The following is a 17442-nucleotide window of genomic DNA, read 5'->3' on the forward strand; positions in this document are numbered from 1 at the left end:
GAAGGGTCTTCAACATTTTCATGCTAAGGGCCCCTTAGTTGAGAGAGAGATGCAGCAGGGACCCCCACAACCTTTTCATAGATTCCATAAAGTTTCATTGTTTGACAGCACAATCATCAGTGTTTGTTGGATTCATGTCAATTTGTGTTTTCAGATATGTAACCACTTTTGAACGGTTAATAAATTGACCTTTCACTCTGTAATCGTTCTGCTCTTTCTCCCCTCTACACCAAACCTCTTTGCCGAAAATAGCCGATCTACGACCCCTGCTATACTGGCATGAAACTGCTCTCAGGCTGCACCCATACCAAAGTACCTGAGAGTGGGCGATACTGGAAAAAATCATTATCACGATACTCTTCATGCAGTATCACGATACACGATATTATCACAATACTGTTTTATGCTAGTTTTTAGGTTTATTATGATTATTAATAACAATTATACAAACACACACAGATATTCTATTGATAATCTATTCATTTTTATGCTGCAGATAGAAAGATAGATATAGCCTAATCTAGGATTTTCAATGCATATTTTGATCAAACAATTATTTTTTTTTACCTCAAAATATTTACTAGTTGGTGTGATGATGGGTCGGGTCATTCAAATGGGTCCCAGAAATGTTTTACGGGTTCCCATAAAATGTTTTTGAGTGTTGTGAGCTTGTAGATCGGCTATTTTCAAAACAATTTGGCTAATGTTTTCATTGTCTAGTTTGATGATTATTTTGATGCAGTAATGGGATTTTCTTCTTTCTTGAGGTAGGCTATTAAAAAGGTCTTCAAGAAGTCCTTATAAGGTTCAGGACACCTCACCTCTATTTATTTTATTTATCAGATATGAAAAAGAAATCTTGTGATACCTTACCAACAGAAACTGGGGGGAAACAAATTACCTTATGACCACAGCAGTCAGGAAGTGTGTTATGAAGTTTAAAGCTATACTGTGTAAGATGCCCAACTAGTGGTCATTAGCCCTATAGCAAACCGCGGTCGCGTCCGCGTCTTTCGGCCGTTTTTCGTACCTTCAGACCCCCGCGTCTGCCTCCACCTCGCTGAGATCTATCTTTTGAGGGGTCCCTTGTTCCTGTGCGTTCAGTAATTCCAGAGATACGGACTCCTTCACCCTGCCTGGTAGGCGAAATTACCTAGAGAAGGGATGGTACAAACGGGCGACAACAAATATGGCTGCCGTAGCGACCCCACTTCAAGATGCGCTGTGATTGGCCGGCAGTTGTATAACCCTCGCTGTGATTGGCCGGTAGTGTGATGACGCAATTTTGGCGCGAGATCCGGTCCCCGGCAAGGATCGCAGTTTACATATATAGAGAAGGCTTTACAGGCTGAAATTCACGGAGTGGGTGTTCTAAAACTTTAGCGATTTAACAGTTAGGACAATTTTAAGATTTGTTTTATAAAAAAAGTTACATGGTACAACTTTAAGCTTTCTTTTTACAGAAGTATACTCTGTATTTTACAATGCAGATATCATCCTATTCGATATTTTAGCTTAACAAAAATATCATGGTTTTATAACTAAGCCAATTATGAAATAGACGCGAAATAGACGCGACGATTTCACCGCAATTCGCGACGACACACGCATGCATCAGCGGTGAAAACATAACAAAGGACTTTACAAATAGCTACTTGTTTGTAGTTCATAAAAAAACAGAAGCTCGGATTTACAAGGCGATCTCATCTAAATCACCTCTGTGGAGTGGAGACGACCAGCACAGTGAGCACATCACGCAGCTCAGCTTTGCAGTGAGTGAAATGACTGATAACGGGATGGATAAAGTAGTTTGTTTGCGTCCTGTTAGTTCAATGCATCCATTATTAAAAATATGCTTCACTGAAAGCAGCATCACTGCTTTACAAAGTCCTGTGAAAGTGAAACTAAAATCGCCGGCCAGTGGTTCAGCTTCTTGTTCTTGTGTGCGTGTAGTGCATGCGTGCTACCCAGGGGAGGAGGGGCCGCAAGGGGACAGATCCACAAGCTATTGACACGTTGAGAATCGACACGTTGTAGATCTGTTCTTTTTGGCGAAATACACCACCATACTATAGAACAGCGCTACTCAACCCGCGGCCCGCGGGCCGCATGCGGCCCGCACCGCCTGTCTGTGCGGCCCGTCATGACCATACCAATAAAAATATGATTTTTCTAAGCCTGGCAAACGTGCAACGCAAAATGCGGTGATGTTTGAGCCTCAGTGGACTCCGTAGTCAGGAAGCGAATGCAGTCAATGCACAGAACACAGCCTGAACACAGCAGTGCGGAGATGCTGGCGGCTACACTAGATCTATTGTACAACGAGACGGTCAGACAGACAAATCTGCGGAGATTTTGCAGCAGACAACCACAGTCGGGCTCACTGAAGTGGAGACGCATGACGGTCGTGCGATATGAACGCTCGCGACCGTCATGTTTTAGGCTAGTGAAAACGTAGTCCTTGTCTGTGCTTGTCTCTGCCTCCGCGGCTCCGCCAGTCAGCACCGACATACAGTGCACACATTCCAAAAGATCGTAGCAGCCAGGGAACTGCTTGTACACCAAATGGGGAAGTTTTCTCATGCCAATAATGTTCCTTTTCATTAATAGGACGGATTTAAAATAAATAGACGTTTATACTTCTTATTCAATCACTCAAACCCCAGCATCCCTATTCTTGGGGGACATTCATCAAAAAATAGCCGATCTACAAGCTCACCACAAGATGCATTGTGAGCTTGTAGATCGGCTATTTTTTAAATGGCCTATCGTGGCAAAGCTGTATCGTCGAGACGATAATTATCGTCATATCGCACACCCGGAATCCCCATTTTGCGGTTTCATGCCAGTAAAGGATTTCTGCAAAAAAAAAAAAAAAAGAAACGCTCCATTCTCATTGGGTGCGTTTATATGTGTGAGCAGGCAGAAAATGCATTTATTTTGTTATTTCTTTGCTGTGATTACTTTTGAGTATTTGTTGTCAGAGCCTTTTATGATGTGATGTCACAATGACTGGCTTCATCTTGAATCAATTCCTTGCATTTTGCTGAGAGATACGTTATCGTTTAATTTATATACATTTATTTGTGAAAAAAATCTTCTCCATTTACTTTTAATTAAAAATGTAAATTTTACCAAATATGGAGATGACTGACATCATGTCTGACATCATAAACCACATGAGACTGACACAGTATGTCCCTATATGGGCGTTCCAAGATATGGGCTTAACTCTTTGGATGCTAAAATGAGCACTACTGGCGTTTCTATCAATAAATAATAATCAATATTGCTATTATATCGCCAGATTAGCAAAAACACTACATTACCCATAACGCTTAGCGGCCGTGACGCAACACGCACGCTGCACGTTTGCATTACGCGCGCAGCCCTGCAAAGATCCCCTTCAGTGAGACTCCATTGAAAGTGAATATAAAATGGCGGATGTTGTTTACACAACGGCGGCTGTACTAAACCAATCACATGGATTATATATTCTCAACGTTAACGTTCGCATGTGCGCCCGTCACACACGCCGAGGTGTGTGTGTTAAACTTTACTGTGCGTTACACTTTACTGTGTTACACTTTACTGTCTTGAAGATGCAATTCTGTGGCACTTGCAAATCAATTCCGTCTTTATTGTTCCCATATGTGGAGATCTCTGATGTCAATATTAAGCCCATATCTTGGAATGTCCATATATGGAGGCGTTGCGAAGCGCTGTAAGCATGTAAAAAACTTGATCCTAGCATAAGCTTCAGCAACACACACAAAAAAAAACACTAGTTCAATGAACTGGAAAAGTAATGGATGGAATAATGGCTAAGATAATGATGGATAGTTGCAGCCGTAGCCTAGACATTTATATTTATTTAGTAACACCAATCCTTTCTGTCGGTCTGCCCACATCTCTCCTGCACAAACGGAGAGTTTGTCGGTGATTAAATGTGTGTTTTCTTTTTTAGTTTCAACCCACAAACCTCAGCTAAAGGTCGTTGGTACTACGTTAGTACTGCTCTGGAAGGCCTATTCGCAGCAGCAGTGGTGTTACAAGAGCGGTTTCCATGGCATAGCAGAACTCGTAGCCCAACTTCACTGCCCCGTGCATCAGCCAGCGATGCAGCGGTATTCGCTGCATCGCTGGTTGTATGTGTCATTTTTTGGGCCCTTTACTATCCTGGAGGCTCTTCTTCCATAATTATGTCCATAGATACCAGTCTTCTCTGGATGGCTCAATGTGTATCAGTCAGCTCAATGGTTCAGTGTGCAGACTTTGTTCTCCTTTATGCTACTATTTATCACGCAAATTATGCATAAAAGCCTGCTTTTACGCATCATCAATTATGATGTCAGTCATCCCCAAATATGGAGTTCCACAGGCCTGGCAGGAATACTAACTAGTAAGATGCCTCAGGACGACATGCGACCTCGCCCTAAAGGGCAAGGTCACGCCAATTCTTGGCTATCTGGCCAGTGATGTATATCGGACCAGTTACCCAATCTCAACAGTACCTGTTGAGATTGGCAGCACATGCCCATATATGGGCATCACCAAATATGGGCATTCCCAGATGTGCCCATAATATTGATGACATCGGGACAGGGATCTCCATGTATGGGCATAGAACGGACAAGGACGTAATTAATTTGCAAGTGTGATCTGGGAATGCCCATATATGGGCATGTCAGAACATGCCCATATATGGGCATTCCCAGATATGCCCTTAATATTGATGACACTGGGACAGGGTTCTCCATATATGGGCATAAAACGGACAAGGATGTAATTAATTTGCAAGTGTGATCTGGAAATGCCCATGTATGGGCATGTTCTGACATCACATTGTCGACTATATATGGGCATAAAATATATGGGCATAGAAGGGACATCAAGCCAGAGTGTGAGGTCACAGTGACATCAGAGCATGATGTCACAGTGATGTCACAGTGACAAGGGAACCAATAGACTGTAAAAATGTGTACGGACTGACGGAAGGACTGATTGAACAGACAGACAAGACAGACAGACAGACAGACATACAGAGACAAGCTACAACATTTCTCATGGTATACTGCGACCTTCGGTCGCAATAATATTGAACAAGGCAGGGTCTAATAACGTAGCGTGGTTTCCCTGTGGGTTTCTGATACATCATAACGATTAAGTCATATTAATGTCACCAGGCCAGGAAGAACTATGTCATATTTGATGACGTGTAAAAGCGGACATCACACACTGTGGGGGTAAGGCTTAAGAGTTCTTCGGTCCAATACGTAACAGTGTGCTTTTCAACTGCGTCTTATTCATAGCACTTGTGTGATAAATAGTAGCATACCCATTTATCCATCGATAAAACAGAAGAATGGTATCCATGAAAGAAGACCCATTTATGGTAGAAGAGCAGCAGGCAGTGGACAAGAGGGTCCCTCGCTAGGTATCCGCTCCTCATCCTCCTCTCCAAGAGGTTGAGGAGCAACTACCGCTAGAGGATGAGGAGCAACTACCGCTAGAGGATGAGGAGCAACTACCGCTAGAGGATGAGGAGCAACTACCGCGGATACCGCTGCATCGCTGGCTGATGCATGGAGCAGTGATGTTTGGCCGTGAGTTCTGCTATGCCATGGAAAGAGCTCTTGTAACACCACTGCTGCTTCAAATAGGCCTCCCAGAGCAGTACTATAGTTTAACCTGGTTACTCGCTCCTGTATTGGGTCTGATTTTCGGTCCTGTGATTGGCTCAGCCAGTGACCGCTGCACTCTACGATTAGGCAGGAGAAGGCCCTTCATACTGGCCCTGTGTGTGGGCGTGCTCCTGGGAGTAGCACTGTTCCTAAATGGCTCGTTGATAGGTCTGTCTATTGGCGACACCCCCGGTAGCCAGCCAATCGGCATCGTCCTTACTGTGCTGGGCGTGGTGGTATTGGACTTCTGTGCTGATGCAACTGAGGGACCAATTATATCTTACCTTCTAGATGTTGCCGATACTGAGGAGCAAGATATGGCTCTAAATATCCACTCCTTTGCTACTGGGATAGGTGGTGCGGTGGGCTATATCTTGGCTGGTCTAGACTGGACTGACACAGCTGTGGGCCGTGCATTTAAGTCCCAGGAACAGGTCCTTTTCCTCTTCACGGCCATCATCTTCATCATCTCTGTTATACTGCACATGCTCAGTATTCCAGAGCAACCTTTCAAGTCCTCCCACCAGGCCGAGGCCACAGCAGATGCTCATGAAGACGATCCTGTTGATCTTGTGTTGGAGATGGACCTCCTTGATGTGGAGTGTGTTATGACTATGAGTAACAATGACTTGGCCTTAACCATACCGGACACAGCCATCCATTTAGATTCTGACCTTGACTCGCCTCATTTCCCCCCCGAGGCGCATTACTTACCCGCAGAGTCACAGTACGAAATGGAGGAGGCTTTCTCATCAACCAACCATGTAAATTACGACTCCTCTACTCGTCATTCTCCTCCCGTTCTACCTCCTCCTCCTCCTTGTGGCACTTCCTCCCCTACTGCTGAAATGGTAGAATTGCAGCCCACAATCCCGCTGGAGTCTCAGATGAAAGATCAGATGAATGGCAAGACGGACGATCACTTTGACTCCGTTGCTCTGCTGGAGCAGGGTAAGGCCTCTCACCCAGTGAGAGGCCACAGCTCTGCTGAGCGAGGGAACCTCCCATTCCGCACATCAGCCTCATTCCCATCACACCCACGCACAGACAACCAAAAACATTCCTTCCTCCCCCCACACTCTGGACGAAGGGTACCACAAGTCTACCATCTGCATGTGCCAGTGCCTGGCACTCATCAGAGAGTCCCCTCACGCATCTTTAATGACTCATCTTATGTCAAACAGCATGCGAAGAAGAGGGCTGAGGGCTCAGACCTGGAGGGGGGAGTCAGGGGACCAGAGGGGGCCAGCACTGTACGATTGCTCTGGCTCTCGATGCTGAAGATGCCAAGCCAACTTTGGAGGTTATGTGTGTGTCATCTCATCACAAATTTCTCTATGCTAGCAAAGGGTTTGTTTTATACTGACTTTATGGGACAGGTTATCTACCACGGAGACCCCATGGCACCAATTAATTCCATTGAGCTCCAGAACTACAACAAGGGCGTGCAGATGGGCTGTTGGGGACTCGCGGTCTATGCTGCTACTGCTGCTGTATTCTCTGGCCTTCTTCAGAAGTATTTGGATAATTTTGACCTGAGCATCAAATTCATCTACATCCTGGGAACCCTGGGATTCTCCATAGGAACTGCTGTCATGGCGATCTTCCCCAACGTCTACATTGCCATGGTGATGATCAGTAGCATGGGTCTCATGGACGTGATCATCACCTACTGTCCTTATGCTTTACTGGGTCAATACCATGACATCGAAGAGTACGTTCAGCATAGCCCTGAAAATACCAGGAGAGGCTATGGTATTGACTGTGCCATCTTATCCTGCCAGGTCTGTATCAGCCAGATCTTGGTAGCTTTGGCCCTGGGTGCTGTAGTAGATGCAGTGGACAGTGTGCGTGTCATTCCTATAGTGGCTTCTGGTGGATCATTCCTGGGCTTTCTCACAGCCTGTTTCCTAGTTATGTACCCAGATAGCTAGGCCAGACACTCAGTACACACAGTGTAAGGGGTCGAAGAGAGCAACCCAATCGCTAGAGGAAATGGTGTCACTGCACATTTTTGTAGACATGTTTGCATTTCAACTGTGAGGTTTACAGTAGGGGTGTTGAAAATTGAAAATTGAATTTCAAATCAATCATTTTTTATAAGATAATAATCAAGCGGTAGATAATAATCAAGCGGTAAAAGCTTCAGAAAAGGTGGAGGCCAGATCTCACTGGCAAAATCTCAATTTTTCGAGGTCCCGTTGCTTCGAGGTCCCAGTAGTCTGGTTAGGGTTAGGATTAGGTTTGGAAGATGGCATACCTGGATTTTCAGGGAGCCCTCCTGGGGAACTAGAGCCCCTGGTTGTCCCTGGTTCGATTCCAGGCCAGGGTAGCAATGTCGATGTGTGTCCCTGAGCAAGACCCCTAATTGCTCACGCTCTCCTTGTGGGCAGCGGATCAGCTGGGTTGGGCTGAAAATACTGAATTTCCCCCTCGGGAGGAAGTAGGTAACTATTATTTATTATTATTAGGTTTAGGGTAAGGGTTTAGGGCTTAGGGTTAGCATTCACCAGGTTGGCATTCACCAGTGTCGGCAGGTTAGCATTCACCAGCGCCAGCAGGTTAGCATTCACCAGTGTCGGCAGGTTAGCCGCGGACTACTGGGGACCTTGAGAAAAAACGGGTCCTCAAAATAGCGCTACTCGCCCGATCGCACCACCCTGATGAGAGGAGGACAACACTGCAGCGAGGAGGGCCCCACGCAGTCATGTAAATTAACTAAGTATATTTACTTCAGTAATGTGTGAGGTATTTGTTCTTTACTTGAGTATTTCCAATTTCCAATACTTCAACATACAAAAACTACTATTTTATACCGTGGCTATTTTCAAACATTTTGTATTTTTATTTTTGGTACTTTAAGTACATCTTGATGCCAACACATTCATGCTTTTACTCAAGTAGATTTTGAATTCCTTACTTATAACAGAGTATTTCTATATTACAGTATTCTTTTACTTAAATAAAATATGTGATTATATGTGTACTTTTTCCACCACTGGCCCAATGCCCCTGCAGCCCCCCTGCCACGGACCGGAGTCGCCAACAACCTCTGCCCACACCACGGGGCACAAGTCTTATGGCCAGTACTGTGGGACGGGGCATCGCCACCCCACAGTTGAACCAACAGAAGCCAAAGGTCACCCCACCTCAATCCTCCCACATACGATTTTCTTTCATCTTTTTAATGTTTTGTTTTATGAAATAGTTGATTAACAGTAGCCGATTGACTTTTTAACCTGCATGTGTCCTCTGCCAAGATAATGTCCAGGCCACCGTGGGAGCGAGCAAGGAAGCGGATAAGGGAAGGGGCGGATTAGAAGTTACTAGTATAAACATTAAAAACACAATTAAAGAATTATTATTCATAAACACCCCAAATACTCCAAATTAATGCAGTATACAAAGGAAAATATATACCAACAATCCGGCTTTGAATACATTGAGCCTATCAATGATAATTAAAAAAACACTGTAGCCTATAACTGTACAACACATGGCTTTATTTATTATTGTTTATGAAGAGAGAAAAGCTGTGTTTTTGAAGCGGTGAAAGCCGCTTCCAAGGAGTGGCTTTGTGTGTCCCATGTCCATATATGGTAATTTCAGTCCAGAATGAACAGGTTTTATCAAAAACAAAATGTGTGCCCCATGTCCATATATGGTCATTTCAGTCCAGAATTAACAGGTTTTATCAAAAACAAAATGTCTGTCACCTCATGTCCATATATGGTCATTTCAGTCCAGAACGAACAGGTTTTATCTGTCCCGTACGTCCAGAATATGTGTGTAATGTCCGTCCCGGTCTGATGATTGGATACTTTGAGGATTGGTCAAGCTTCACATGGCAATTCGGCCCTCCAGATAAAATCATTCATTCATTCAGAATATAAAGAATGTATAGATCACAGAGTTCATAACTCTAGAAAACATAGAATAAAAGTTCACCGCTTCACTTCGAACCGAGGTTTGATTTTTCATCAGTGCATGATATGAAAACACAATAAGCATGATTGGTGTACTGTTTTATTTGACTAAATGAAGTAAAATAAAATACTGCTTGAGAATGGGTTCATCTGTTATTGAATTCATAAGAGAATTGCAAAACAAATATCTAACAGATGAAGCTGATGATGTAGGAACAAACAAGATGCAGCAATATTAGGATTAAAGAGTCTCCATTGTAACTCACCTTTCGGGATTTGTTCCCAATAGAAAATAGAAATGGCATACAAATACAACTAGAAAAGATGCAATTCGGGGAATTGCGAGTGTGGTTGCCTATGTATTGTAGCCAAGAATGTTTTTGAAACTTGACCAATCCTCGAACTACTACTACTACTATTATATTGTGACCAAATTGAACTCAATGGACTTACTCTATAATGGTAACGCCACTGAGAATGCTGCTTCCTGACTGGCTAAGTTGACCGTAATAAAATAATGGCTGGAACAATAGTCTTGTTTCCCTACTGGCAACCACACTAACTAGAAAGATGCAATTAGGAATTGCAAGTGTGGACATCAATGGATGCTGCTTCCTGATTGGCTACGAGTTTACACAGAATTGTGTAGAACTATAGTGTGTGCACTCTGGGCAACCACACTACTCTGTCGAGGTGCCAACTTGCACCCTAGCTGTGCACAAGTAGGCCATACATGGCCTACTTGTCCACCAGCAGAGCGTGCCATGAGGTGTGCCCTGCTGGCCTCATTGGCTGTTAATGAAGACACAGTCTGGCTAACCATCGTCAAATAAAAGGGAACGCCCACTCTGTTTGTTCCTCTTCATTTGATGATGTATCAGAGTCTGCCTTGAGAGATTCATGAAGCCATTACCAGAGGAATGCTACCAAACTCTGCTGACATCACCAGTGGCATCACCAGGAATGCTGGTCCCTCATTGGCTGTTAATAATGAGATGCTGGTCCCTGATTGGGCTACGTTCTTCAACAAGTGGGGACACCGACATACATAATACATACATACATACATACATACATACATACTTACCGGTACATACATACATACATACATACATACATACATACATACATACTGTACATACATACATACATACATACATACATACCCAGCCGATCGCAGTACTTGCGCGCTCTGCCTGCGCAAGTAATTACAGTTGTCTGCCAGGAAATGCCCCCTCCCTTCACCAGGTGTGATTGTTACAAGAAAATGGCCATGCCAACTGTTAAATATTTTTCTAAATTACACATGCTCATTGCAATAATGTGCAGATTTAAACGCTTCATTTAAAGTTATACCATGTAACTTTTTTTATAAAACAAATCTTAAAATTGTCCTAACTGTTAAATCGCTAAAGTTTTAGAACACCCACTCCGTTATTTTCAGCTTCTGAAGCCTTCTCTTTATATGTTTGCCAGACCCAGGGGGTCGGCCTACAAAAGGCTTTGTCGGTCTGTCGGTCTGTCGGTCGGTCGGTCGGTCCCTCTTTTCCTCAGTGTGCCTGTGTTTGCCTCTGACTGCTCATCTGCCCCTCCCTTCCCTTGCTCGGCTGATTGCCTTGAGTGCCGTCACCTGTACAGGACCAGCTGAGTTGAGTTGGCTGACGAGCTGCTGACACTATAAATTCCTCAGCCCATCTACAAGCTCAGAAACATTTCCAGCTGCTCAGCCTATACAATCCTGTGTGTTCATGTGTTAGTTCAGTGCCATACTAGTGAAAACAGCCGAACTATACCAGCTGGAGTCTTGCACTCCTGCCAGCGTCACGCTTGCCGGACAGGTCAAAGGAGAGAGGCCAGACTAAGATTGATCCACCCCCCCCCCCCCCCCCCCTTCCTTGCATTCTGATTTTCATTGCGGGTCTGGCAGAACCAGGTGACCTGGTCTAGTTTCTATGAGCCATGAGGGGGGGAGAATTTCGCGGCAAAATGACGTAATCTGCATCATCTGTATACGTCGTGTATACGTTGGCCAATCACATCGCAGATCATACACACATGATACACTACCAGCCAATTACAGTGCATCTTGCGTCTTTTCAGGAAATAGCTTGCTTCAACAGCTTTGTTTACGCTGGTCTAGAAGTCTAGCATGTAACTCCCCAACCGCTGCTCGTAGAGGGACACAGGAGACCTCATTGAAAGCGTCTCGGTGAGGCGAGGCGGACGCGGTGGTCTGACGGCCCGGTCCGCTGCGAAAAACGGACGAAAAAAGCAGACACGATCGCTTTGGACAAATGGACAAGAGCTCTGTGCAGAACTGTAGGATGTGGCATACCTGTTTCCTGTTCCGATTACCGGTAATTTCTCCAAAGCTTTGTTTGATTGTCATGGCATTGGCAGCAGATTTGTATCATATCAAGTATCATATGGCCCACTTCACGTTGGATTAATGAATCTGTATGTATTTAAATGGAAAAGAGAACAGCAAAGAAATCTGGAACAGATCCACTGGCAGTGATGTACCATTAACTGTGTATGTATCTTTGTGTTAGCATTAGAGCTGGAAAGCGACCTTCAATCAATGGATCCAGTGCCATTATGTAAAAGAGAAGGGTGTTGGAGATAAGAGCGGATAATGTAAAAACAAAGCCAATTTCAGGTCAATCATGGTCAAACTGCAAGGGTGCATCATGGCAACATTATGTGTTTTGTGTGACGTCAGAACAGAAGCCCTATATTACAGCCTATATACAGTCAACTGTTTGCTACCACCAGTCCATGGGAGTTTGATTCACAGTGTTGCACCGTCGTGCCTGTTTTCGCCTTAGATGCGATGGAGTGCCAGGAGGACGAAGGGAATAGGAGCGAGACTGTGGTCGTGGAGATCGGCGAAGGCATCCCTGAGGTTGTGCCGATCGGTGACTGCAATCCTGTGGTTGTGCCGATCGATGAATGCAGCCCCATTATTGACAACCCAGAAAATAATGCCACGGGTAACGACTATGGCGGCAAGAACATGTTCTTGCCTCTCTTCGAGGAGGAATCGGACAGCAACCCTACGGTTCTCTCCTCATCTGTCCTCAATAAAATGGCATACAATCTAACCGAGGGCGTGGTGGAACCCAAAGAGGCTGATAAAGACGAAGAACACAAAAAGAGCAGTGTCAAACGCCCTAAAAAAATGGAGACCTTCATTGGCGTCTACCTGCCCTGCGTCCAGAACATCCTGGGAGGGGTCATCTTCTTGCGCCTCCCCTGGATTGTCGGCACAGCAGGCCTCGTTCAGACTCTGGTCATAATGTTCATGTGCTTCCTTTGCACTTTTTTGACAGCCATATCAATGAGTGCAATTGCCACTAATGGCATGGTACCGGCTGGAGGCTCCTACTATATGATATCCAGATCTCTGGGTCCAGAGTTTGGTGGAGCTGTGGGCCTCTGTTTCTACCTGGCAACAACCTTTGGCGCCGCTATGTGTGTATTAGCCCATGTAGAGGTTTTGCTGACCTACATTGTTCCTAAGGCAGCCATCTTCGTTGCTGGGGGTAATGTGAGTGACTTGGATGCCTTAATGAATAACATGCGTGTTTATGGCACATGTTTTTTCGCACTCATGGCGTTGGTTGCCTTTGTTGGCATGAAGTACGTAAACAAACTGGCATTGTTCCTTCTTTCCTGTGTCCTCATTTCCATCTTATCTATTTTTGCTGGCGGCATCAAGTCCGCAGTAGAGCCTCCTGACTACCCTATTTGTCTGCTGGGGAATCGCACGTTGCGAAATCACATGTTCGACAAGTGTCTGAAGACGGAAACCATCAACAACGTGACCGCCACCACCAAGTTGTGGAATCTGTTCTGCGACGGGCCGGAGCTCAACGCCACCTGTGATGAGTACTTCCGTGTCAACGAAGTGAAAGAGCTGCCGGGCATCCCCGGGCTGACCAGTGGGGTCATCTCAGACAACCTGTGGACCCACTATGGTCCACTGGGCATGCTGATAGAAAAAAGGCAACAGGCGTCTAGTCCAGTATCTGATAACTCCCAAGACATCTCCAAGCCATACGTGGTAGCCGATATCACCACCTTCTTTACCATCCTGCTTGGTATCTACTTCCCCTCCGTCACATGTATCATGGCTGGTTCCAACCGATCAGGGGACCTGAAAGACGCCCAGAAGTCCATCCCCATTGGAACGCTCCTGGCTATTGCTACCATCCTCTGCATCTATGTCACCAGTGCTTTTATGTTTAGTTTCTGCGTTGAGGGCGTTGTGCTCCGAGATAAGTATGGCGACTCAATTAACAAGACCCCTGTGGTTTCCACACTGTCCTGGCCCACATCTTGGGTGATAGTGATTGGCATCCTTTTTGCCACCTGGGGGTCAGGGCTTCAGTGTATGACCGGAGCTCCACGTCTGCTGCAGGCCATCGCACAAGATGGCATAATACCGTTCCTACAGGTGTTTGGCCATGTTACAGCTAACGGAGAGCCCACCTGGGCGCTGCTGTTGACCGCATCAATCGGTGAGATTGGCATCCTCATGGCCTCTGTGGATTCTGTGGCTCCCATCCTCACCATGTTCACTCTAATGTGTTACCTGTTTGTCAACCTGGCATGTGCTCTTCAAACCCTGCTCCGCACACCCAACTGGAGACCACGCTTCAAATACTACCACTGGGCTCTGTCCTTCCTTGGTATGAGCTTGTGCCTCGCGATCATGTTCATGTCTTCATGGGCCTACGCTATCATAGCCATGGGCATTGCTGCCTGCATCTACAAGTACATTGAATACAGGGGGGCAGAGAAGGAGTGGGGAGATGGGATCAGGAGTTTATCTCTTAATGCTGCACACTATGCTCTTATTTGCCTTGAGGACTCGCCACCACACATCAAAAACTGGCGGCCTCAGTTGTTGGTACTACTTAACATGGACTTAGATCTGGCTGCAAAACACCCTCGTCTTCTGTCGTTTATCTCTCAGTTGAAGGCAGGGAAAGGCCTGACTATAGTGGGGAGTGTCCTGAAAGGAACTTATCTCAAGAAGGAAACCGAGGCCAAAAAGGCTGAGCAGAACATCAAGTTGTCTATGAAAGCAGAACATACCAAGGGTTTCTGTCATGTTGTGGTGTCCTCCAACCTGCGAGATGGCTTATCCCACCTGATCCAGTCAGCCGGGCTGGGAGGGATGAAGCACAACTCGGTCCTGATGGCCTGGCCTGCCACCTGGAAGCAGTCCAACCTATCGCAATCCTGGAAGAACTTCATAGAGATTGTGCGTGAGACCACGGCAGCTCATCAGGCTTTGCTTGTGGCCAAGAATGTGGACAGTTTCCCCACCAACCAGGAGCGCCTGGGGGAGGGCACCATCGATGTGTGGTGGGTGGTTCATGATGGAGGACTGCTGATGCTGCTGCCCTTCCTGCTCCGACAGCACAAGGTGTGGAGGAAGTGCAAAATGCGTGTCTTCACCGTTGCCCAGATGGAAGACAACTCCATCCAAATGAAGAAGGACCTCCAGATGTTCCTCTACCACCTCCGACTGGAAGCGGAGGTGGAGGTGATGGAGATGCACGACACTGACATCTCAGCTTTCACCTACGGGAAGACACTTGAGATGGAGCAAAGGTCTCAGATGCTCAGAAAGATGCAGCTGAACAGGGTGGAGCGGGGGAAAGAGGCTCAGCTGATCCATGACAGGAACACAGCAGCTCACGTGTCACGTCGCGACAAAGCCAAGACCGTGCATGAGTCGGTCCACATGACCTGGACCAAGGATAAGAACTTAAACGAGCGCCAACGACCCAGAGAGTCCAACAACGGCGTGCCCGTTCTTGAACGCAAACCAAACCAGAAAAATGTCCGTCGGATGCACACGGCGGTCAAGCTGAACGAGGTGGTTGTAAACAAGTCCCAGGGAGCTCATCTGGTCCTGCTCAACATGCCTGGGCCGCCTAAGGACAGAGAAGGTGACGCAAACTACATGGAGTTCCTGGAGGTTCTTCTGGAGGGCCTCAACCGAGTCCTATTGGTCCGTGGTGGTGGTCGTGAGGTCATTACCATCTACTCTTAGGTAATTAAGTAGGACATTATGTGGATCTCGGGATCCACATAATGCCTTAATGAGTTCTTTCACTGTTGCTTTTTTATCTCTGTCTTAAAATGTTGCCACAGTACACATGTGTGTATATATTTTCTTCACAGATGGCTGAAGGGGCTTGTAATTATCCACTATATAAGTCACTGATATTATTACAATTTAATTGGGAGGAAAAATCTTATCATCTATGTTTTGAGATACACATGGGAATCACGTGAATCATGTGATAAAGATTTTTGGTGTGGTTTTGGCCTGATCCCCCATTAAATTCCATTATAACAGGTAATATTAGTAATTACGTAAAGTATTTAACAATACATGTATAAAACCTGTGACAGACCCTGATGGTTAGCCTCCTGCACCGCTTGCAGAGCAACGCCATGAAAATATATATACTTTTTTGCTTTACTAAAAAGAAAATTAAATTTTTTCACATCTGTAAAAATGGTGCCATTCGATAAGCTCACTATTGGTCGAGCTCCCAATAGAGGTTGCTGTTGATTGTTTTTTTTTATCATAAGGGAGGAGTTTTCCACCCAAGTTCTAGTTAAGATGACGTCGTGGCACAACCACAGCGTGGTCCTCTGACCTCTCTGCATAATGTGTAATAAAGGTCAGCACCCACTGTATGTCCCCCAGCTCATGGTGGACAAGAGACATTGTTTAGAGGAAAGCTTTACCCTTTTACAAGTGCAAGAACAAGATGATGCTTATTTTGTAGCCATAGAATTAGGCTACTCAAGTTCAGTTAAATCAATCAATTCAATTCAAACTTCAGACACACAGGGGGTCCATAGAGTACATATTATATACACACATATCATGATGTTTGACATTTCTGATAGTATAGTAGTATACCTAGAAACTGACAAATGAGGAACTGAAATGTAGTTCTGCAGACTGATGCCTCCTTGTGGTTGTCACCCTTTTGTTCTCAGGTCATCTTGCATCCTCGTGTGGCAAAATATACCTACAGTATACTGTATATTGCTATTGCTATTAGATGACATGACATCATGTGATGCCAAAGGATTTTGACAGACTAAACAAAAGCAAATTCTATCATAATATTGATGCTTTTGGTAGTTTAAGTATATGTTGATGCCAATACTTTTGTACTTTTACTCAAGTAACATTTTGAATTCAGGCCTTTTGCTTGTAATAACAGTATTTATACAATACCACACTTTATATTGTGGTATTGCTACTTAAACTTTTAAATGTTCAGAAGTCACAGTCAAGGTGAAAATTACACAATCAGTCATATGACCAAAGGAACAAAGAGAACATTTGATTGAATGATTTCTTTGCAGTCTGTGATGACACACTGTGCCATCAACTGTGAGGCCATAACATAGAACCTCTGGGCCTCATGAGTCATTCCTAGTGACATTTCTGTACAGCATAACTTCTGTAAAATATCCACAAACGCTAATTCCAAAAAGCTTATTATATCTTACATGGATAAATTGGGTGAATAAATTGTACAACAATCACTTTGATTTGAAAAGTTAGCAAAAAAAAAGCCATGTCCTCAATCTAATCATGTTTATTCAGCTTCAAATGAATAGGCTAAATTCAAACATATTCCAAACTTATCATTATCATATAGTATATTAGACAAAAACAAAGTCTACACAAACACAAACGTATGCTACAATAAGCATACGTTTGTTCTTGCACTTACTAAAGGGTAACCTTTTTTGGAGCGGTGTGCAGAGCACGAGCTCCCAGT

At 44.9% G+C, this 17442-nt stretch overlaps 2 protein-coding genes across 2 annotated transcripts; both read left to right on the forward strand.

Moving 5' to 3' along the window:
- Positions 1-279: 279 nt before the first annotated feature.
- LOC308282969 (solute carrier family 45 member 4-like) lies at positions 280-7618 on the forward strand (the record flags this gene model as incomplete). Its single annotated transcript, XM_080723356.1, has 2 exons — positions 280-322; positions 5466-7618. 2 exons carry the CDS (start codon positions 280-282, stop codon positions 7616-7618), a joined length of 2196 nt encoding a protein of 731 aa, XP_080579482.1.
- A 4825-nt stretch (positions 7619-12443) lies between these two features.
- LOC308282970 (solute carrier family 12 member 7-like) lies at positions 12444-15680 on the forward strand (the record flags this gene model as incomplete). Its single annotated transcript, XM_080723357.1, has 1 exon — positions 12444-15680. The coding sequence occupies one exon, from the start codon at positions 12444-12446 to the stop codon at positions 15678-15680; it is 3237 nt and encodes a 1078-aa protein (XP_080579483.1).
- Between the last annotated feature and the right edge of the window lie 1762 nt (positions 15681-17442).

Source organism: Nannobrachium achirus, assembly GCF_963921795.1.
Source record: "Nannobrachium achirus genome assembly, chromosome: 4".
Lineage (NCBI taxonomy): Eukaryota > Metazoa > Chordata > Actinopteri > Myctophiformes > Myctophidae > Nannobrachium > Nannobrachium achirus.